Source organism: Muntiacus reevesi, chromosome 2, assembly GCF_963930625.1.
Source record: "Muntiacus reevesi chromosome 2, mMunRee1.1, whole genome shotgun sequence".
In the NCBI taxonomy this organism is placed as follows: domain Eukaryota; kingdom Metazoa; phylum Chordata; class Mammalia; order Artiodactyla; family Cervidae; genus Muntiacus; species Muntiacus reevesi.
Window position 1 is genome coordinate 96,974,772 of NC_089250.1, and position 24,971 is coordinate 96,999,742.

The following is a 24,971-nucleotide window of genomic DNA, read 5'->3' on the forward strand; positions in this document are numbered from 1 at the left end:
TTCATTTTGTTTATGGCTTCTTTTTTCTATAAAAGAGCTTGTAAGCTTGATTAGCTCCCATTTGTTTATTTTTGTCTTTATTTCTATTGCCTTGGGAGATTGACCTAAGAAAACATTGGTATGATTTATGTTGCAGAGCATTTTGCCTATGTTCTCTTCTAGGAGTTTTATCGTGTCTTGTCTTATAGTTGTCTTTATGGCATTTTGAGTTCATTTTTTATGCACGTGTAAGGGTGTGTTTTCATGCAATGCTAATTTGCTTGACTATGTCTTTTTGGAAGTGTAAATTCTTCTGTAAATAACAGATAATCAGTGGATAGACTTGCTCTAGTTTTTTAAAAAGCATCCAACAAGCTCTTCAGAGGAGGGGAAAAATTAAGGGGAGAGAGAGAGAAGGAAAGAAAGGAAATGAAGTATTAATCTAACTTGGAAGAAATGTGTCACCAAGCAAAAACAGCTAAATTAAAAGAACACACAGTGGGAACATAGAAAAACTCTCCTTTGTTTGGTCAAATATTCATAGTGAAGTTGCAATAAGGCTATAGGAACATTTTGTTTTTCTTTTTAACAAATGATCTATGTTCAAAAAAATACTGCACAGAGTGATCTCCAAAGGTGTAAATAACCATTTAACTGGTGCTGGCAAGTATGTGGAAATTCAGACTTATTAAAATGTTGGAGGGTGACTGTAGCAGAATGAAATGGTCATCAAACCCCATCCCCAGCAAACATACATAACAATGGAAAAATTATCAAAAACAACCACTTCAGATCTCTGGAAATAAACCAAAGGCTAATAATAAATTGAGCAATTTATTCATGAAAAGCTGGTAGAACTTTAGTTAAGAAGAGTGAGCATCTAAGACATTCTTGCCCATGGGATATTCCCTTATCCCTCCAGGTTTGTATGTAAAGGAAAAATTGTATCAGACAATTAAATAAGAAATGAAGACTTCATTGAAGGCCATTGCAGTAAGGGAGAGAGACTGAGTTCACCCCCATTGAAACAGAAGGCAGAAGAGTTTTTAAACAGGGGGGGTAAACTAGTGGAAAATTACTAGAGGACATTAAAGAGGGAAATTGGCACTGATCTAAGTTAGGTTCCTATCATCTCAAAGAGTCTAGGAGACAGAAGTGCTATCTTTCTTGATGATCAAATTTCAAAGGGATAGCTCTTACATCATTAAGATATTCCTGGGCCATATTATGAAACTGGAAATAGACTGAGAAAAGACTTGCATCTCAAAAGGGTGGAGGAAGAATTTGCAGACCCAAGTTTTCTAAAATAAATGCTTTAAGGAAAGGAAAATCAGTGGCCTATATTCAGGAATAAACCTTTTTAAAGTTTAGTCAAGATGAGGGAAATGTTAAGACTGTCTTGGTCAAAAGGAGTAGTGGTTTTTACAACAGAGAGAGCTTGGCAATGAAAACCAGAAGCTCCTTGTAATCAGAGTATACTGATTTGATTTGGAGTGGAGTGTGAAATCCCATGGTAAAAGGTGTGCTCAGTGAAGGTAACAAATTTGGTTGGAAATGAATGGAGAAGTCCAAAACTTTGGTACTTTACTTTACTTAGGTTGCAGTCCCACTTGGGGTGAGTGGTTGACTAACTTGAAATTTAATGGGGAAATTCCGGAAACAAGAGAGCCAGAGAAGGGCTAGGTAACATCTCCATGTATGCCAGACATATGCAGAAATGATCCAAGAAGGGTCAGTAAAGATTTGAAACCAGATAAATATGAAAACTTTGATGTGCTTTCCAGTTCATACAAAGATCCATTTGTTCATGGAAGGTGGAAATAAAAAGGCTCAAGATGTTTGATCACAATCGCTGCTCAAATCATTGACTGTGCAGTTATAGGTGTGACTTTAATAGCCATGCTAAAGACAAAAGTAAGAAATAAAAACAAACAAAGCAAGATCAAGCAGAGACATCAGTGCCTGTAATCCAAGGGAAGATAGAATCCTCAGAATAAATTCAAGCAGTTTACTGAGACAACAAAAACAAGAAGATGCCTGAGGGATATGGGGAAGCCTGAAGATAATATATTGCAGCACAATATAAAATGTCTAGTTTTTAGCCAAAAAAGTAAGAGACATGCAAAGAAACAGGAATGTGTGACTCAGCTCAGGAGAAAACAACAACAATCAATCAATCAATCACTAGAAGTTAACTCTAATGGGGTCCAGATGTTAGGTTTACTAGATAAAGACATCAGAGCAACTATAATAAATATCCTCAAACAATGAAAGAAAACTATGTTCCATAAACTAAAGAAAAACATGATGACAATGATTAAACAAATAAATAACTGAACTATGAAATATAAACTAAAAATAGACTTAAATAGAAATTCTGGAGTTGAAGATAAGGGAACTGAATGAAAATTTCACTAGGTGAGCTCTGCAATTTGACTCTACATATATACTGGAGATGGTAGACAAATCAGTGACCCGAAAGATAAATCAGTGAAAACTATCCAGTCTAAAGACAAGAGAGTAAAACAGATAGATAGGAGAAAATGAATAGAGTCTCAGAGACCTACAGAATGCAATTAAGCTATCTATTTGTGATAGAAGTCCCAGAGAGAAGAAGAGACAATTGAGGAGAAAACGTGAAGAAAGTATGGCTGAAAATTCCTCTGTTTGAGGAAAAATTTACATATCCTAGATCAAAAGATCACAATAAACTCTGGAAAATTTTGAAAGAGATGGGAATACCATACCACCTGACCTGCCTCTTGAGAAACCTGTATGCAGGTCAGGAAGCAATAGTTAGAACTGGACATGAGACAACAGACTGGTTCCAAATAGGAAAAGGAGTACGTCAAGGCTGTATATTATCACCCTGCTTATTTAACTTATATTCAGAGAACATCATGAGAAATGCTGGGCTGAATGAAGCACAAGTTGGAATCAAGATTGCCAGGAGAGATATCAATAACCTCAGATATGCAGATGACACCACCCTTATGGCAGAAAGTGAAGAACTAAAGAGCCTCTTGATGGAAGTGAAAGAGGAGATTGAAAAAGTTGGTTTAAAGCTCAACATTCAGAAAACTAAGATCATGGCATTTGGTCCTGTCACTTCATGGCAAATAGATGGGGAAACAGTGGAAACAGTGTCAGACTTTATTTTGGGGGGCTCCAAAATCACTGCAGATGGTGATTGCAGCCATGAAATTAAAAGACACTTACTCCTTGGAAGGAAAGTTATGATCAACCTAGACAGCATATTAAAAAGTAGAGACATTATTAAGGCCCATCTAGTCAAGGCTATGGTTTTTCCAGTAGTCATGTATAGATGTGAGAGTTGGGCTATAAAGAAAGCTGAGCACAGAAGAATTGATGCTTTTGAACTGTGATGTTGGAGAAGACTCTTGAGAGTCCCTTGGACAGCAAGGAGATCCAACTAGTCCATCCTAAAGGAGATCAGTCCTGGGTGTTCACTGGTGGGACTGATGTTGAAGCTGAACTCCAATACTTTGGCTACCTGATGCGAAGAGCTGACTCAGTTGAAAAAACCCTGATGCTGGCTGGGCAAGACTGAGGGCAGGAGGAGAAGGGGACGACAGAGGATGAGATGGTTGAATGACATCACTGACTCAATGGACAGGAGTTTGAGTAGACTCCGGGAGTTGGTGATGGACAGGGAGGCCTGGTGTGCTGCGGTTCATGGGGTTGCAAAGAGTTGGACACGACTGAGCGACTGAACTGAACTGAACTGAGATCAACAGAGTCGTAGGAAGATTAAAGACAAAGATATCCAAACCTAGACACATCACAGTCAAACTTTCAAAACTCAAAGTGAAAAACCGACTCTTGAAAACAGGAAAAAAAAAAAAAAAAAAAGACCAGGTGCAGGGTAACAACAAAACAATGACTAACATCTTATTAGAAATAATGAAGGTCAGTAGAAAGTGGAATGATACATATAAAATGCTAAAGTAAAAAGTATTGACCAAGAATCTGTATACAACGAAACTATTTTCAAACATGAAGAAAAAATACACACATTTCTGCCAAAGACAAGAAGAATTTGTTGCTAACAGATTTGCCTTAGATGAAACAATAAAGGATGTCTTTCAGGTTGAAAGAAAATGACACTGAAAGTAATTCAACTCCACAAGAAGGAATGAAGAACATCTTCAAATATGTGGTTAAATAAAAGTGAATTATAAATATATAATCATATCTTAATTTCTTTACAAATTAATCTATATAATAGTAATGATAAAACTGTACTGTTTGGTTTATAACATATAAAGATGTGACTTATATGTAAGAATAATAGTAAAAAAGAAGGGGAAGAAATGGAACTATTAGAATGTGAAGATTTAAATATATACATTGTCTTTCCTACTTAACGTCAATACAAAAATCAATAGAGGAACTAAAATTGTTCATTGAATATATTTTTAAAGCAGTAAATAACATAAGAATAAAATGGAAATGAGATGTAGAGAAAAATGAATTGCAAAATGGCAGATATAAATTCAACCACATCAGTAATTACACTAAATATTAATGGATTAAACACCTTGTAAAAGCTTAGAAAGTGTCTCCCCAAATTCGTATCTACCTAGACTTCAGAATCTTACTTGGAGGTAGGGATTTTGCAGATGTAATCAAAATAAGATGAGGTCATAACAGATTAGCATGGTTCCTAATCCAATGACTGATTTCCCTAGAAAAAAGAGGGAAAATTGGAGACACAGACAGACACAGTGGAAAGAATACCGTGTGAAGACAGAGGCCAGAATACAAGTTTCTGTTAGATTAAGCCACCCAGTTTGTGGTATTTTGTTATGGCAGCCCTGGGAAATTAATATACACTCCAATTAAAAGACAAAGATCGTCTAACTGAAAGGAAAATGCAAGCTCCAAGTATATGTGGTATATAAAGAACACAGTTTAGATACATAAACATACTGAGCTTGAAAAAAAATTCCATGTCAATAGTCATAAAATAGAGTGCCTAGATTCATGAGAGACAAAATAGACTTTCAGACAAGAAATATCACTAGAGAAAAAGAGTGACATGTCATTATGAAAAACAATTACTATATCAGGAAGAACTTTTAAAAAATTGCACATCTTAAAGCAGGACCTCAAAATACATGAAGTAAAAACTGACAATACTGAAAAAAGAAACAGACAATTCAACAATCAGAGTTGAAGATTTCAATGCCTCACTCAATAACTAATAGAACAACTAGGCAGAAAATCAGTAAGGATATAGAAGACCTGAAGAACTGTATCAGCCAATTTGACATTATTTAAATTTATAAAACACTCAACCAAGCAACATGTTCTTTTCAAGCACATATGGAATATTCTCCAGGATAGGTTGTATATTAGGCCACAAGATAAGTCTCGATATCTTAAAACACTTAATTTTGTATATTCTCAGACTACAGCAGAATTAAAATTAAAAAAAGCAAGAAGATATTTAGGCAGTCCCCATACAGAAATCAAATAGCTTTGCTTCTAAACAATTCAGAGGTCAAAGGAGAACTCACAGGAGAAATTGGAAAATAATTTGAATTGTATTAAACAAAAAAAGATAACATATCAAAGCTTATGAGATGCAGATAAACTGGTGCTTAGAGGGAAATTTATAACTTTGAATACCATACTAGGAAGGAGGAAAGAGTTCAAATCAATAAGCTTCCATCTTAAGAAACTAGAAAAGAGAAGTGCAAATTAAATCCAAAGCAAGCAGAAGAGAGGAAAAATTAAAACATCAGAACACAAACCAATGAAATAGAAAACAGAATAATAATAGAAAAAAAATCAGTGAAATAAAAAATCAGTTATTTTAAAAGACAGAGGAAATTGAGAAGTCTAATCAAAAATAGAGAAGACACAAACGACCAACTCAGAATGAAAAGGGCAGGACCATAATAAGTGACTCTACAGGAATTGACACAAGTAGAAAGGAATAACAGTATGTTCAGCTTCATATGAAAAATAAACATATAAAATGGAAGAAATCCTAAAATGTAAAATATAATAAAACTTGACCCAAGAGGAAACAGAATAACAGAGGAGACTTATAAGAAATAATGATATTGAATTGGTAATAAATACCTTCCCACAAAGAAAAACATAGGCTTAGACAGCTTCTTAAGTGAATTCTATAAAATATTTAAAGAAGAAATAACACCAGTCTTATACAGAGTCTTTCAGAAAATAAAGGAGTGATCCTTGAGATATTCATTGAGGGATTATTACCCTGATACCAAAGCCAGGAAAAACGCCATTTGAACATATTACTAAAAGACAGTGTGTTTTATGAATGTAGATGTAAAATGATTAACAAAGTGTTAGCAAACTAAATGGAGAAGGCAATGGCACCCCACTCCAGTACTCTTGCCTGGAAAATTCCATGGACGGAGGAGCCTGGTGGGCTGCAGTCCATGGGGTCGCTGAGAGTCAGACACGACTGAGCGACTTCACTTTCACTTTTCACTTTCATGCGTTGGAGAAGAAAATGGCAACCCACTCCAGTGTTCTTGCCTGGATTATCCCAGGGACGGGGGAGCCTGGTGGGCTACCGTCCATGGGGTCGCACAGAGTCAGACATGAGTGAAGCAACTTAGCAGCAGTAGCAGCAGCAGCAAACCAAATTCAACAGCTACAGAAAGGATTATACACCATAACCAAGTGATATTTATCCTAGGAAGCCAAGGTTGATTTACCATCTGAAAATTAGTTAATGCAATACACTATATTAATAGAACAAAGAACAACCACCACATAACGATCATAAGAAAAACAGGAACATATTTGACAAAATTAAATGTCCATAGAAAGAAAGGAGAGAGAAAGAAAACGAGAGAGAACAGAAGAAATAAAGAACTCTCAGTAACCTAGATAGGGATTTCCTCTAAATGATCAAGGGCATCTAATAAAAATATCTGTGCAAAATCTACAGCTGGCAACATCCTAAGTGAAAGACAGAATGCTTATCCTTCGAGATTTAAAAGTTCATTCCTATTTATTTATTTATTTTGGCCATGCCTCATGGCATGTGGAATCTTAGTTCCCCAACCAGGGATCAAACCTGCACCCCCTGCAGTGGAACCATGGTCTTAAGAACTGGACCACCAGGGAAGTCCCCACTCATACTTCTGTTCAACGCTGTATGAGAAATTTTAGCTGCAGCAATAAGGCAAGAAAAAGAAATAAAAGGCATATAGATTAGTAACAATCAAAACTATCTTTGCTTTCAAATGATATTCTCTTATATGTAAAAAGCCCTAAGGAGTCTACAAGACTAATAAGCATGATTGATGGGTACAAGATTACTACACAGAAGTCAACTGTATTTCTATGTAGTGGTAATAAAAACATGAAAATGATATTAAGAAATTAAGAAAAAAATTCTATCAAAAAGAAAAAATACTTAGGAATAAATTTAGGCAAAGTGGTGTAAGACCTATATATGTTGAAAATTACGAAACATTGCTAAAAGAAATCAAGGAAAATCTGAATAAATGATGACATAGTTAACATTCATGGGTTGGAAGACTTAATATTATAAAGATGCCACTTCTTCATAAACAGATAGCAGTCATGGTGTTAGTTGCTCTGTCATGTCCAACTCTGTGATGCCTTAGACTGTAGCTTACCAGGCTCCTCTGTTCATGGAATTCTCCAGGCAAGAATACTGGAGTAGGTATCCATTCTATTCTCCAGGGCATCTTCCCAATCCAGGGATTGAACCTGGGTCTTTTGTATTGCAGGCAGATTCTTTACTGTTGGAGCTACCAGCGAAGCCTGAGGCTTAGATTTAATACAATCCTTATTTAACCTCCAGCAGGATTTTTTTTTTTTAGAATTTGACAAGCTAATAATAAAACTTATAGGAAATTGCAAAGCACCTAGAAAAATCAGAACAATTTTTTGAAAGAAGAATGTTAGAGAACTTAAGAGTATCTAGTTTCAGAACTGATCATAAAATGTCAGTAATCACAGTAATGTGGTACTGGCATAAGGACAGACACACAGAGCAGATAGACACACAATAGAAAGTCCTGGAAAACTTACATATGTGGTCAATTGATTTTTGACAAAGAGCGCCAAGTCATTTTAATAGGGAAAGGATAATGTTTTCAACAAATGGTGCTGAGACAGTTGGTCCCAGCTGGGACAAAAATTACAGCTGGGACAATGCCAAAACATAAAATGAAACAAGACAAAATATGAACTTAGACTCTTACCTCAAGACACACAAAAATTAAGTCAAAATATTAGAGAAAAATATTTCTAATTTTTGATGAGGAAAATATTCCTTAGAATCTATGATTCCCAAAGCTCTACATATAAGAAAAAAATGATAAATAGGATTTCATCAAAATTAAAAAAAACTGTTCTTCAAATGACAGCATTAAAAAATAAAAAATTATATACTGGGAAAAATATTTACATTTATGTATCTAATAAAAGACTTGTAACCAGAATATATAGACAACTCAATAAAAATTTAATCCAGTGAAACATGGGCAAAAATTTGAACAGATGCTTCACCAAGGAAGATATATGAAAAGCTAATCAGCACATGAAAGATTCTCCACTTCATTAATCATTTAGAAAATGCAAATTAAAAACACAATACAATACTACTATGAGCCCACTAGAATGGTTATAGTCATAAGCACTGAAAAAAATGTGTTGGTGAAGATGTTGAGAAAATGGAACTCTCACACCTTGCTGGTGGGAGTGTTTTTACATAGGTATAGCCACTTTGGGGGGCATCCCTGGAGGCTCAGTAGAAAAGAATCCATCTGCCAATGCAGGAGATGCAAGTTCAATCCCTGGGATTGGGAAGATACCCTGGAGAAGGAAATGGCAACCCGTTCCAGTTTTCTTGCTTGGGAAATCTCATGGACAGAGGAGACTGGTGGGCTAGTTCCAGGGGATCGCAAAGAGTTGGACACAACTTAGCAACTAAACAACAACAATAAAAAATAGTCATTTTGCAAAACAGTTTGGCAATTACTTAAAAAGTTAAATGTATACTTAACATAAAACTGAGTCATTCTATTCCTAGGTATCTATACAAGAGAAATGAAAACAGATGCATTCAAAGGCTTGTAACTGACTGTTCATAGCAATATCATTTTCAATAGCAAGAAAACTGACTACAGGATGGATAAATAAAATGTGCTATATGCATAGGATACTAGTCAGCTATTAGAACAGAGCCTGACGACCCATACATGCAACAATGGGAACGAACCACTGAAACATTATGCTATGTGAAAAAGTCAGACACAAAGACCATACACTTTATGATCCCATTTACATGAAATTTCTAGAAAAGGAATTTCTATAGCGATATAAAGCATATCAGTGGTTGCCTAGAGTTGACAGTGGGAGTGAGAATTGACTGCAAACAGACACAAGGGGTATGGATTCTGGTGATAGTTACACAAGTCTATAAGTTTCAAATTATCACTGAACTATAGAATTATAATAGATGCATTTTGTGTTGTATAAAGTGAAGTTCTTATAAAAAACTTGTAATATCTCATGAGTCCATGCAAATTCATAAGAATCAGAAAGATGAACTTTGTGTAGGTATGTGGAAGGAAACTGATTTAGGTTAAATAAAAAACAAACAAAAAACTGGATTTGAGGTATTACCCAGGATGCAGGAAAGAGAGGTAGACATCACTGTGATGTAGACATCATTGCAGGTTTTCTCCTAAACCTGTCAACTCAAATTACAGAATAAAATAAAAAAGAAAAGAAAATGTTGCAATAATAAGTGATGCTAAGTAGGTTATAATGAAGTAACCCTCTTTTCTATATTACATGGAAACATCCTTTACAAGTATATTAAATTTATGCTTTGTGATTGTCTTTTTGAGGCCAAAGGGGAAAGCTATGCTGCAGTGAGAGAGTTTAAGTCTTTCCTTTGAAAACATGGAAACCTGAGGTGTTTATTCCTACAGTATGGGACCTGAGATGAAGTCAGAACTTGGGAGGTGGGCCTTAGGTGGGAATCAAAACTTTCAGTTCTTTCTGGGCCTTGATTTTGTAGACTTTGGGTTGTGATGGAGATATGCAGGAGTGCAGTGGAAACCACAGAAAGTCTCTGACACAATGCAATTACATTAAAAATAAAATGATTTCAAGGGTGAAACAGATCACCAGCCCAGGTTGGATGCATGAGACAAGTGTTCAGGGCTGTCGCACTGGGAAGACCCAGAGGGATGGGGTGGAGAGGGAGGTGGGAGGGGGGATTGGGATGGGGAATACATGTAAATCCATGGCTGATTTGTGTCAATGTATGGCAAAAACCACTACAATATGGTAAAGTAATTAGCCTCCAACTAATAAAAATAAATGGGAAAAAAAATTTTAAAAATAAACTGATTTCATTTGAGATCATGAAACCCAAAAAGAAACTGAAACACAATAACCTGAGCAGAGGTGAGTCAGCTGTATTCTCAGGACAGGTGTTAAGTTTAGAATGAGTAAAAAGATTTATAAAACACTCAGATGAATGTGCAGGTGGGAGAAGAAAATGCTGAATTGAAATTATCTGGGTGAGGATAGGATTGTGTATCCTTTGGTTCATCACTTGCTCCCTATTAGCTCCGCAGTCTCCAGTAGCACACTTTTGGCCCACACTAATCAGTCAAGAGTTGGTGAATGAATGCTCTCTCATGACTTTCAGAGTGTTTTTTAAACTGCCTTGGATGATTGACATTTTAGTCATTAACTTATTTAATATTCAACATCTATTGGCAAACTGACCTATAAAATGCCTCTTGCTGTCACTTGTGCATGGGCCTAAACCATTGAGCATTAAGACAGTCCCACATCTTTATGAGGGACTCATCTCATAAAGATGTGAGAAACATCAGATGAGTCCCTCAAAACGTATTCCTCCCTGGACCACCCCCCACCCACTTCTACCTCATATCCCTTGCATCTCCCTAGATATTTGGCATTTATGTGTTTATTTCTATATAGGTATAGCTGTGTGTGTGTGTGTGTGTGTGTGTGTGTGTGTGTGTGTGTGTGTGCTCAGTCGTGTTTGACCCTTTGCAACCTCATGGACTGTAGCCCGCCAGGTTCCTCTGTCCATGGGATTTTCCAGGCAGGAATACTGGAGTGGGTTGCCCCTTCCTCCTGTGGGTATCTTCCCAACCCAGAGATCGAACCTGTGTCTCTTGCACCTCCTGCATTGGCAGGTGGATTCTTTACCACTGTGCCACCTGGGAAGTATAGGTATAGTTAGTTGTGTGGTGCCTGTAGTTATTTGTTGTTTTTATATGCTTGGTCATGATTTTTTTCTAATGTTTTTCTTGTAACCTACTGCATTATAAATATTCTAATGTGTCTGAATATATGTTACACAATGTAAAGCACTGGCCACATGTAAGGTATTAAAGCTGCAAAGCTAAAATCAACATTTTGGAGACACATCTGGTGGTCCAGTGGCTAAGACGCCTCGGTCACAATGCAGGGGGCCTGGTTCAATCACCAGTCAGGGAACTAGATCCCATATGCTGCAACTAAGAGTTTGCATGCTGCACAGCAAATTAAGTAAATATTCTTTAAAAAATAAAATCAGCATTTTGAGGACAATGGATCAACTTAGACTAAATTCTTTTTAAAATTCTATATCTACTTAAGATATGAGAAAACAGTATAAATGGAACAGGAAATGATCATATAAAGGTAACCTATGATAATGATACACTTTGTACTATAACTGGGATATTAAGTTTACTCAGTAGGTTAGTGTATTTTGCTCAGCTTTATGTTTCATTACTTGAGAAACAGCATAAAGTAAACGGTAGCATTAAAAGCCAGCCTCATTGCAATTTATTTTTATAGCATAGTGCATAACAACCTGAGCTGAAAGTACATTCAGGCACTGAGACTTAAATCCCTAAAGGTAAGAAAGTAGTTCCATAAACAGATGTGATCATGGATTCTGGGTTTATTTGCTTGTGGCAAAAATAAAAGTACCAACTCAATAAGTTTTAATTTATAGGCATCTATACCAGATAGCCTTTGGGCACTTCGAACAAAACTGATTAAAATAAAATTTAGGAAAATAAAACCTAATCTGCCCCATTCTCCATTCACAGTGGGTAATATAAATTCCTCAGTCAGCTAGGGGAGAGAGTCCTCCATGCCTCCTCCCTGTACTTTCCTGGAATGGTAGCTCTGCTCTGCAAGAGACACTGAAGATTGCCTGTATTCCTGGACACTTGAGAATGTGAAAGAGGAGCCAGGGATGGTTTTCAGGTAACCATGGCTTCACCTAACCTGGGGTCATGCAAACAGGCAGAGCTTCTCTGTTCTTACCCATGGAAAATATTATCTGCCTTTTTTTCTGTAGCAGCAACGTCCTTTACATATTCAGTCAGACATGACTGAGTAACACACACACAACTTTCTCTACATATTCATACGCAACTTCTATATATATACATAGCACATATATATGGTACATACATACATACATATATGTATATGCATGTGTGCGGGCTGGATCCCTTCAGTCATGTGCAACTCTTTACAACCCGATGGACTATAGCCTGCCATGCTCCTCTGTCCATGGGATTCTCCAGGCAAGAAGACTGGAGTGTGTTGCTGTGTCCTTCTCCAGGGGATCTTCCCCATCAAAGGATCGAACGGGCATCTGTTATGTCTCCTGCATTGGCAGGCGGGTTCTTTACCACTAGAGCCATATAGGAAACCCAGATATGTGTATACATGTGTGTGTGTGTGTGTGTGTGTGTGTGTGTGTGTGTGTGTGCACGTTGGGGTGCTGGTACCTAATACATACCTGAAAAGCAACAAATTCTATGATTCTACCACTGGACATATGATATACTGAAAAAGCTTTATTAATGCAAAATATAAATAATAGAACAAAAAAGCAGGTGTGTGGACCTGACCTTGAAAAGGTCTTTTCATTGCAGGGCCTACTTACCTCACATTTTCTTCTTCCAGGGTCTCACTTGTGAATTCCAATATGTCAGCAGCTGTCCCCACAAACATAAGGAGAAGTTGAGAGAGTTGATCCCGAGTGATCCCACTTCCAATGGGGAGAAGCCATCTTCCAATTATTAGCATTAGAAGGAATGTCTGATGGAGTCCCAAAGTCCAGACTTTCTCACATACCGTAGATAAGTTATTTACAAAAACTTTGGCCTGTTAAACAGAAATGTTATGCAGACAGAGGGATTATGAACTAGAACCTTAGAGAGGCCTTTTTCACCATGGTTTTCAATGAAGAGTCAGCTTTTGTGGAAGAGCATTTCCAGAAAACGATTCTTCATTTACTAAAGAAAGTAAAACTCTTTTTAGCTGAACAATCTTCTAAAAAAGAAAAAATGCTAATGTCTCTTTAAAATGGGGCAGCCTTATAACTGAAAGTAATTTAAATGTTTTACTTACTAGTGAGGTTGTAGTTATGATATTTTAAATGCTAATTTTGCAACTTTTCACAGACAAGTTCTTGTATTATTTCATCAGTCTCTGTAATAAGTATAATATATAGAAACATTTTTAAAGTTCCATATTAAAATTTTTTAATTCCTATATTTTTCTTTATAGATTTCAAATTTGAATTTACTGGTAATATTTTCAGCATGGTACAGATCTTCTCCTTTGATTTTTATTACTTTAAAACACTATCAAAGGAGAAAATATATGATGTTTATTACCTAAAAGAAAGAGAATAATTATAAGGTTATTTTTATTCTGAACATTTAATATATTATTAAAAATCTATAAGCAAGCAACCAAATTTCTTCTGCCCTTATTCTTGGACTCTGGAGAAAATTTCCATCCCATTCATGTATTCCAAATACTATCTCTTGCCCACTTAACATCTAGTGTGCAATATCTTATTGGCGTTATAGGGTATGATCTTCTAAAGACTACAGGGGTGTAGATCTCCAGCGGATGGACAGTGATTCCAACTGACTTATACAAGTGACTTAACTACATTTCTACAAATTTATTTACCCCTCATGATCATGTGCTGAGGTCAAATGGAAAGGTAATGGGAGAGAAAAATATGTCAGTATGCTAACTTGATTGAAGCCATGCAAGAAGATCAATACTCTTTCATTTGCACATTTCACTATATGTCTTCTATGACTCTTCTCATTGCTGTTGTTTAGTCACTAAGTCATGTCTGATGCTCTTGCAACTCCATAGGCTGTAATCCTCCAGCCTCCTTGGTCCATGGGATTTTCCAGGCAAGAATACTGTAGTGGGTTACCATTTTTTCCTCCAGGGCATCTTCCCCACCCAGAGATCAAACCCATGGCTCCTGGATTGGCAGGGGGACTCTTTACCACTGAGCCACCAGGGAAATACTCATGAGTCTTTCCAAACATCTTATTTAATTCTTACAGGATGCATGTTGTAGTAGTTGCTGTTAGGTTGCTAAATCATGTCTGACTTTTTCACAACCCCATGGAATGTAGACCACCAGGTTCATCTGTCCATGGAATTTCCTAAGCAAGTATATTGGAGTGGGTTGCCATTTCCTTCTCCAGGGGATGTTCCTGACCCAAGGATTGAAACCATGTCTCCTGCTTGGCACTCCTCTTTACTACTGAGCCACCTAGGGCATAGGAATGTATGCTAGCAGGGTAAATATTAATGTTTTCAATTACCAGATGATAAACTGAGAGGCAGTGAGATTGATTTGTTCAAAGTGACATGGATAAGCTGTGACTGAAGGTTGAATTAGAATCCAAAGCTAGCTCTGTTAAGCTCAATAGAATCAATAGCCTATCTTACGATTGAAAACACAGTTCAGTGAAAGGAGCCTTGGCCGTGAGTCTCTCATAGGCCATAGTTAGTTTGCCAAATATCAAACACGGGAAGAACAAAGAAGAGCTTCTATTTTGGCTGAAAACCTTCCCTAAAGTTAATATAAGCACCTAAAAATATAAAGGGCAGAGGAGATCAAGAAGGCAGAGGAGTAAGTGGACAGTACATCTCTCTCCATGGCTACATCAGGAATACACCTTCAGACACAGAAGTGCATGCAGAACACCAGCTGAGAGTGGACAGGAGGAGTACCTGACCAGTGGAAAAGAATATATAGAACCACACAAAACTCCGTAGGATGAAGGAACTAGGGGGAGAAATAGGAATGTTAATAGGACTGGACCTGCCCTCGGCGGGTGGGGGAACTGAAGCAGGGGTTCAGTTTCAATCCCCACATTGGGGCAATCGTCTGAGTCAGAGGAGAAACATTTAAGGCTGAGAGTGAAACAGCTGATCTGTGGCAGCCTAAATGGAAAGAGAATCAGAGAGTCCTTCCTGCAGTCATACATACCCCAGGAATGTATACATTCCAGACAGGAATGCTGGTCCCCTCGAATGTGCAGCAGTTGGGAGATGGAGTTTAGGGATTGTGGAGCAATCCCAGGGCAAGGGCTGCTCTTGACTGAGAAAGACAGAGTGAGGGGATGTGAGGTAGGAGATCATGGTGGGAAATGCCGGTAGAGGAAAGCCAGGCAGCCACGTAAGCAAGGCGATGCTGCTGAGTCATGCATAGTGGGTGGAGCCATCACCATAGCCTCTTTCTCCCCACAAGCCAGCATCTGCAGCTGAACAATAGAGAGGCTGGCCCATTCTAAAGCCTAGTGCACTGAACTACAGAGTAGGACCCCAGGCAAGAGAGCCTTCTAAGTACCTCAACGAGTGGAGCTACAGAGAAAGACTGGTCAAAGAGGCCTTCTGATCACCAGCTACAAGAAGCTCGAAAAAAAACTCTGATAGGGCCATAACTCCTGTGGCAGAGGCAATCCATGTACCTGCACACTTGGTGCTGCCAGGGCCCCCACAAGACAAGCAGTGGTGCCACCTTCACGCTCAACTCTCATTGGGGCAGAGCTTCCACAGGCAAAACAAAGTCTTGTGTCTATGCACACAGGTTCACTTTGGTAGTGTCTGACTCTTTGCAACCCTGTAGACTGTGGCCTACAAGGCTTCTCTGTCAGGGTGAGGTGGGGGAGGGTTCTCCAGGCAAGAATACTGGAGCCTATTGGCCAAGACTGGCTGCCATACCCTTCTAGAGCACTATATTTCCTGCTGCCCTAGCCACCAACTCCCCTGAGTACCTGGTGCTGCCAGAACCTCTCTAACCCAAGCAGCTGCCCCACCTCCACACCTAGCCCTCAAAGGGGCAAACACGAGTCCTCCAGGGCAGGCTCAGGAGCAAACCTCAGAGGACGACCCACATGTAGAGGTGGAAATAAAACCACAATCAAAACCCAGGGACAGTGTGGCTAAGGAAGAAAACCCAAAACCTTCCCACCAGCTGTACAAGTTGCAGATTAAATCCACACGATCAACTAGGCAGATGGTGTGCCTATGGAATATATAAAAGGTCGTTGAGAGCTCCCACAAAAGAAGTTCTGATAGCTGTGAACATTGGAGGCAAGAACACACAGGAGTAGGACCAGGGCGGAATCTGAGCTGCCCCCACATTAGGTCCAGAGATCAGCAAGCACGGTGTTGGAAGGCATTCAAGGGAGGTAAAGTGGACTCTGTCTCCCAGGGAGGGAAAGGACTCTGACAGCAGTGACTCAAGAAAAACATTATTCTTATTTTTTGACTTGTTCTGTAGATGCATTTAGATTTTTCCTCCCCTTTTCCCCCTCTGTTGTAGTTGTCAATTTTATTGGTACTATGAAATCCAATTAAGCCTTTGAACTTTTTTTTTCCTCAGTCACATTTTTTATTGTTGATATAAACCTCTGCCTAACACTGGGCTTTTGCAGATCTGTGGAGTTTTCCTTTTTCATTTTTCTTTTCCTTTTTTAATTTTAATTTTTAGTTTTTTAAACTTATTATTTTTTCTATATTTATTCTTTTGTTGACTTTTCCTACTGTTCTTTTCCCCTTGCAGTTAATCTTTAACAAATATAAATCTTCCTTATCTACCTCTGTCTAACTTTGCATATCTATTCTTTCATTCTTTTCTTTCTCTCCTTTCCTCTCAACATATTTGTTAGTTTTATTTTCATTGCTTTATTCCTCAGTCGGCACCTTGCTTTAGCTTTGTTTTCCAGTTTGTGCTTTAGTTAGTTTTGTTCTGGTAGATATAATTTTTGGTTTCCTTAGTTTGCCAGGTCAATCTATTATACTTTATTTTTTGCTGGACTGTTTTGATTTTGCTTATAGGTATACATGTATATGTGTATATTGTATATGTGTCATATATTTTATTGTTGTTATAAACCTCTGCCTCTACGTGGGGCTTTTGCAGTTCTGAGGAGTTTCCTTTTTTTTCCTTCTATTTTTTCTCTTCCATTTTCTTTTCTTCCTTTTCTCTTTTTTATAATTGTAATTTTTAATTTTTAAAAAAGATACTTTTTCTCTATATTCATTTGCCTTTCCTACTGTGCTCTTCCCCTTGCAGTTAATCTTTAATTTATATAAATCTTCTCCATCTACATCTATTTAAATTTGCATATCTATTCTTTCACTTTTTTAAAAAAATTCCTTTCCTCTCAACGTATTTGTTAGTTTTGCTTTCATTGCTTTATTTCCCACTTGGCACCTTGCTTTAGTTTTGCTTTCCAGTTTGTGCTTTAGTTAGTTTTGTTCTTAACTGGTAAATATAATTTTTTATTTCCTTTGTTTGCTGGGTCAATCTACTGTACTTTATTTTTATTGGACTGCTTTGACTTTTCTCATGTGTGTATTTGTATATTCCATTATTTTAATTATTATTTGCCTGATTTTGTAACTACCATTTGTCTGGGGTTCATCTCTGGTTTCTCATTTTTGGATATTTGTTTTAATCTTACTTAATCCCATTATAAACCACTTGTGGAATCTTCGCTCCTGACCAGAGATCAAACTCTGAGCCTTTGGAGTGGGAGCACTGACTCCAAGACCCTAGACTATCAGAGAACTAACCCTAGGGAGTATCAAATAGTGAGAACTCACACAAATGAAACCACTTAAATACAAGACCCAGAATCACCCAGCCACCAGTAGCACCCTGTGCAGAATGCCTCATCTAAACAACAAAAAACCAAAAATACAAAGCCAATAATCAGCAGGCAGGAGTACCACCTCACTCAGCCTTGCCCATCAGAGGAAAGTCAAACATAAACTCAGCACAAATCTCACCCTATAAGAAGCTTACACAAACCACTGGACCAAGCTTAGGAGAGCAGAAACCAAAAGGAAGATAGAATCCAATTTTCTTCAAGGAAAGAATTCAACTTTCCTTGAAGCCTGGGAAAAGGAGACCTCACACACAATAAGTTAAAAAAAAATAATGAAAAGGCAGAGAAATACTACACAAATGAAGGAAAAAACTAGAAACACAAAGTCCTAATAAATGAAGAGGAAATAGGCAAACTACCTTAAAAAGAATTCAGAATAATGATAATAAAGATGATCAAAAACCTTAAAACAAAATGGAGAAAATGGAAGAATCCATTAACAAAGACCTAGAAGAATTAAAGAAAAAACATACAGAGACAAACTACACAATTACTTAAATTAAAAATGCTCTAGAAGGAATCACTAGGAGAATATCTGAAGCAGAAGAACAAATCAGTGAGCTGGAATATAAATGGTGGAAATAACTTCTGAAGAGCAGAATAAAGTAAAAGGAATGAAAAGAACTGAGGATAGTCTCAGAGACCTCTAGGACAATACCAAACACACCAACATTCAAATTATAGGGGTCCCAGAAGAAGAGAAGAAGAAAGGGTATGAGAAATTTTTTGAAGAGATTATAGCTGAAAATTTACCCAACATGGAAAAGGAAATAGCCAAGAGGCACAAAGAGTCCCATACAGGATAAACCCAAGGAGAAGTAATAATCAAACTAACAAAGACTAAACACAAAGAGAGAATATTAAAAGCAGCAAGGGAGAAGCAACCAGTTACATACAAGGGAAACCCCATATGCTTAACGGCTGATCTTACAGCAGAAATTTAAACTGGAGCCCATTATACAGAGTGAAGTAAGCCAGAAAGAAAAACACCAATACAGTATACTAATATATATATATATATATATATATATATATATATATATATATATATGGAATTTAGAAAGATGGTAAAATAACCCTATATGCAAGACAGAAAAAGAGTCATAGATGTATAGAACAGATTTTTGGACTCTGTGGGAGAAGGCAAGGGGGATGATCTGAGAGAATAGCATTGAAACATGTATATTATCGATTGTGAAACAGATAGCCAGTCCAGGTTTGATGCATGAGACAAGTGCTCAGGGCTGGGGTACTAGGATAACCCAGAGGGATGGGATGGGGAGGGAGGTGGGAGGGGGAGTTCAGGATGGGGAACACATGTAAATCCATGGCTGATTTAAGTCAATGTATGGCAAAAACCACTACAATATTGTAAAGTAATTAGCCTCCAACTAATATAAATAAATAAATTTTAAAAATTAAAAATTAAAAAAAAATTCTGCAGGTCAGAAGGGAATGGCAGGATATATTTAAAGCACTGAAAGGGAAAAATCTACAACCAAGATTACTGTACCCAGCAAGGATCTCAGTCAAAATTGATGGAGAAATAAAAAGCTTTTCAGACAAGCAAAAGTTAAGAGAATTCAGTACCAGGAAACTAGCTTTACAACAAATGTTAAATGGAATTATATAGTCAAGAAATACAAGAGAAGAAAACAGATCTACAAAATCAACCCCAAAGAATTAAGAAAATGGCAACAGGAACATGTATAACAATAATTACTTTAAATGTAAATGGGTTAAATGCTCCAAGCGAAAGACACAGACTGGCTGAATGGATACAAATCAAGACGCACATATATTCTGTCTACAAGTGTCAGGAAGCATTTAACAAGAGGCTTCCTGTGTGCTGTTTTGGCTCTGTCAGGAACCCTCTGGCCCTTATTGATTCCTGAATATTCAGGAATTAAGAGGAGAGGCACGCCTTTCCCGGGACTGAGGAATCCAGGCATTTCTCATTACAGTGATAAGCACCCTTTTCCTTTTTATGAGCCAAATGGTAAAGGTGATTTTTTGCAACTCTCTCTTTGATAGGGATCATCTGATGTTTTGTAAGTCTGGAATTTTAATCTTTGTCTTTGCTGAGAATAACCACTTTGTAAAACAGTATGTATGCCCACGCCATGTTGATTAAAACACCTTTGCTCCATCAGAGCTTTGGTCCCCGTGTCTTTCTTTCTTTATTTCTATTCCTTCTTTTTGTCCGTCTCTCTCTCTGTCTCTATTTCTGGCTAATTCCTTGGAGCGTGGAGGCCCGCTAAGCTCACTTTCTTGCCCGGGCTTCTAAGACCCTCTCGAGAAGGCGCACTGTGCCTTCACCCACTCAAGAGGGCGCCTGGTGCCTACGTGCAGCAGCACGAGCCCTAAGAACAGGGCTCTTGGTTTTCCGCATAAACCAGGGGATATCAGCCTCTTTCTCTCTCTCTTACTCTCTGGGCCACCAGGTTCCAGTCCATTAAAGGACCAACATACAAGAAACCCACATCAGACCTAAGGACACATATAGACTGAAAGTGAGAGGATGGAAAAATATATTCCATGCAAATGGGAAGCAAAGGAAAGCTGGAGTAGCGATCCTCATATCAGACAAAATAGACCTTAGAATAAAGATTACAAGCTACAAGGAAGGACACTACAGAGTGATCAAAGGATCAATCCAAGAGGAAGACAGAATAATTGTAAATATCTATGCACCCAACATAGGAGCACCTTAATAAATAAGACAAACACTAACAGACATAAAAGAAAAAATTGACAGTAACACAATAATAGTAGGAGATTTTAACATCCCACTCACACCAATGGACAGATCATCAACACAGAAAATGAATAAGGAAACACAAGTCTTAAATGATACATTAGATGAGATGGATCTCATTGATATCTTCAAGACATTCCATCAAAATGCAGAATACCTTCTCAAGTGCACATGGAACATTCTCCAGGATAGACCACATCTTGAGTCACAAATCAAACCTCAGTTATTTAAAAAAAATTGAAATTGTATCAAGCATCTTCTCCAACCACAGTGCTATGAAGCTAAATATCAGTTACAAGAAAAAAGCTGTAAGAAACACAAACACATGGAGATTAAACAACACATTAATAAATAATGAACAGGTTACAGAAGAGATCAAAAGGCAAATAAAACATTTCTAGAAACAAACTATAATAAAACATTACAACTCAAAACCTATGGGATGCAACAAAATTAGTTCTAAGAGGGAAGTTTATAGCAATATAATCCTACCTCAAGAAACAAGGAAAACATTGAATAGACAACCTAACTTTACACCTAAAACAACTGGAAAAAGAAGAACAACAACAAAAAAACACAAAACCCAAAATTAGTAAAAGGAAAGAAATGATAAACATCTGAGCAGAAATAAATGAAAAATAAAGAAAGAAACAATAGCAAAGGTTAATTAAACTTAAAGATGGTTCTTTGAGAAGATAAAATTGACAAATCTTTAGCCAGACTCATCAAGAAGAAAAGAGAGATGAATAAAATCAACAAAATTAGAAGTGAAAAAGGAGAGGTTACAATAGATAATGCAGAAATACAAAGGATTATAAGAGACTATTATGAACAACTATATGGCAATAAAATGGATAACCTGGAAGAAATGGACAGAGGATTAGAAAAGTTCAGTCTTCCAAGACTGAACCAGGAAGAAAGAGAAATTATGAACAACCCAATTGCAAGTACTGAAATGGAAGTTTTGATAAAAAATCTGCCAAAAAAACAAAAGCCCAGGACCAGATGGCTTCACAGGAGAATTCTATCAAATGTTTAGAGAAGAGCTAACGCCTATCCTTGAGGAAAGAACACTTCCAAACTCATTCTACAAGGCCACCATCACCCTGATACCAAAACCAGATAAAGATAACACACAAGAAAAGAAAATTATAGGCCAATATCACTGATGAACATAGATGTAAAAATCCTTAACAAAATTTTAGCAAACAGAATTCAGCAACACATCAGAAAGCTCATACACTATGATCAAATGGGTTTATTCCAGGGATGCAAGAATTCTTCAATATACAGAAGTCAATCAATGTGATACACCATATTAACAAATTGAAAGATAAAAATCATATGATCATCTCAGTAGATGCAGAAAAAGCCTCTGACAAAATTCAGCACCCACTTATGATTAAAATGCTTCAAAAAATTGGCATAGAAGGAGCCTACCTCAACATAGTAAAGGCCATATATGATAAGCAAACATTATTCTCAATGGTGAAAAACTGAAAGCATTCCCCCTAAGATCAGGAACAAGACAAGGGTGTCCACTTTCACCACTATTATTCAACATAGTTCTGGGAAGTCCTAGCTACAGCAACCAGAGAAGAAAAAGAAATAAAAGGAATATAGATCACAAAGAAGAAGTAAAGCTCTCACTGTTTGCAGATGACATGATACTGTACATGGAAAGCCCTAAAGACAATATCAGAAAATTACTAGAGCTAATCAGTGAATTTAGTAAAATTGGGTGATACAAAATTAATACACAGAAATCACTTGCATTTCTATATACTAACTGAACAATCAGAAAGAGAAGTTAAGGAATCAATTCTATTCACCACGGCACCAAAAAGAATAAAATATCTAGGAATAAACTTACCTAAGGAGGCAAAAGAACTGTACACAGAAAATTATAAGACACTAATGAAAGTCAAAGATGACATAAACAGATGGAGAGATATTTCATGTTCCTGAGTAGGAAGAATCAATATTGTGAAAATGGCTATACTACCAAATGCAATCTACAGATTCAATGTGATCCTTATAAAATTACCCACGGCGTTTTTCACATAATTAAAACAAAAAATTTCACAGTTCATATGGAAACATAAAAGACCCCAAATAGCCAAAGCAGTCTTGAGAAAGAAGAATGGAGCTGGAGGAATCAACCTTCCTGACTTCCGGTTATACTACAAAGCTACAGTCATCAAGACAATACGGTCCTGGCACAAAAACAGAAATATAGACCAATGAGACAAGATAGAAAGCCCAGAAATAAACCCATGCACTTATGGGTACCTTATTTTTGACAAAGGAGGCAAGAATATACAATGGGGCAAAGACAGCCTCTTCAATAAATGGTGCTGGGAGAATTGGACAGCTGCCTGTAAAACAATGAAATTAGTACACTTCCTAACACCATACAGAAAGATAAACTCAAAATGGATTAAAGACCTAAATGCAAGACCAGAAACTATAAAACTCTTAGAGGAAAACATAGGCAGAACACTCGATGACATAAATCAAAGCAAGATCCTTTATGACCCACCTCCTAGTATAATGGAAATAAAAACAAAAATAAACAAGTGGGACCTGATTAAACTTGAAAGCTTTTGCACAGCAAAGGAAACTATAAGCAAAGTGAAAAGACAACCCTTGGAATGGGGATAAATAATAGCAAATGAAACAACTGACAAAGGATTAATTTCCAAAATATACAAGAAGCCCATACAACTCAATATCAGAAAAACAAACAACCCAAGCAAAAAGTGGGGAAAAGACCTAAGCAGACATTTCTCCAAAGAAGACATACAGATGGCTAACAAACACATGAAAAGCTGCTCAACATCCCTCATTATTAGAGAAATGCAAATCAAAACCACAATGAAATATCACCTGACACCGGTCAGAATGGCCATCTTCAAAAAGTCTACAAACAATAAATGCTGGAGAGGATGTGGAGAAAAGGGAATGCTCCTGTACTGTTGGTGGGAATGTAAACTGATACAGCCACTATGGAAGATGGTATGGAGATTCCTTAGAAAACTAGGAATAAAGTCACCATATGACCCAGCAATCTCACTCCTAGGCATATAACCTGAGGAAGGGAAAATTGAAAAAGACACATGTTCATTGTAGCACTGTTTACAGTAGCTAGAACATGGAAGCAACCAAGATGTCCATGGACAGATAAAGAAGTTGTGGTACATATACACAATGCAATATTATTCAGCCATAAAAGGAACACATTTGAGTCAGTTGTAATGAGGTGGATGAACCTAGAACCTATTATACAGAGTGAAGTGAGTCAGAAGGAGAAAGATAAATATTGTATTCTAATGCATATATATGGAATCTAGAAAAATGGTACTGAAGAGTTTATTTACAGGACAGCAATGGAGAAACAGACATAGAGAACAGACTTATGGACATGGGGAGAGGGGAGGAAAGGGTGAGATATACGGAAAGAGTAACATGGAAACTTACATTATCATATGTAAAATAGATAGCCAATAGGAATTTGCTGTATGGCTCAGGAAACTCAAACAGGGGCCCTGTATCAACCTACAGGGGTGGGATGGGGAGGAAGATGGGAGGGAGTTTCAAAAGGGAAGGGATATATGTATTCCTCTGGCTGATTCATGTTGAGTTTTGACAGAAAACAACAAAATTCTGTAAAGCAGTTATCCTTCATTAAAAAATAAATTAATTTTAAAAATATATATAGGGTAGATCCCAATCTTTTTATTATATCATTCTTACACAATTGTGTGTATCTCTCTTTGTACATAGGTCATCTGATCTAAGTGTTAAAGCTTCCTTAATACTGCATGTTAAATATATTTATTAATGCATATAAGATATATATGCCCATTAGGCTTGTTAAATATGTTCAATAATATTTCAAAATACAATTATCTTGTGACTTTCTGAGCCAAACAATTGGCGAATTTCCCTAGGGAAGAAAGAGCTGAAAGGTATAGAAAGTGGTATTCTCATCAAGTGAAAAGGTGATTTATTAGATCCCTTAACATACAATGAGAAAGCTCTTACCGTCTCAATGAGATCATCTGCTCTGTTGGTTCGTTCAGCTGACAACAGAGTTTGATTGAAGTCTTCTTTTCTGCTGGTATTCTGTGACAATCCTCCAGATTGGCTACTGCAATACTAAGAAGTATTTTTAAAAAGCA

General features: G+C 37.1%; 1 protein-coding gene across 1 annotated transcript in view; it reads right to left on the reverse strand.

The window, feature by feature from the left end:
• Nucleotides 1-24,971, reverse strand: part of TMEM26 (transmembrane protein 26) — a 66,304-nt gene that overhangs the window by 12,823 nt on the left and 28,510 nt on the right. The window contains exons 3-4 of the mRNA XM_065922397.1: nt 24,835-24,948; nt 12,971-13,191 (exon numbers count right to left, since the gene is read on the reverse strand). Coding sequence (XP_065778469.1) covers nt 12,971-13,191; nt 24,835-24,948 — 335 coding nt within the window. The remainder of the gene's footprint in view (nt 1-12,970; nt 13,192-24,834; nt 24,949-24,971) is intronic.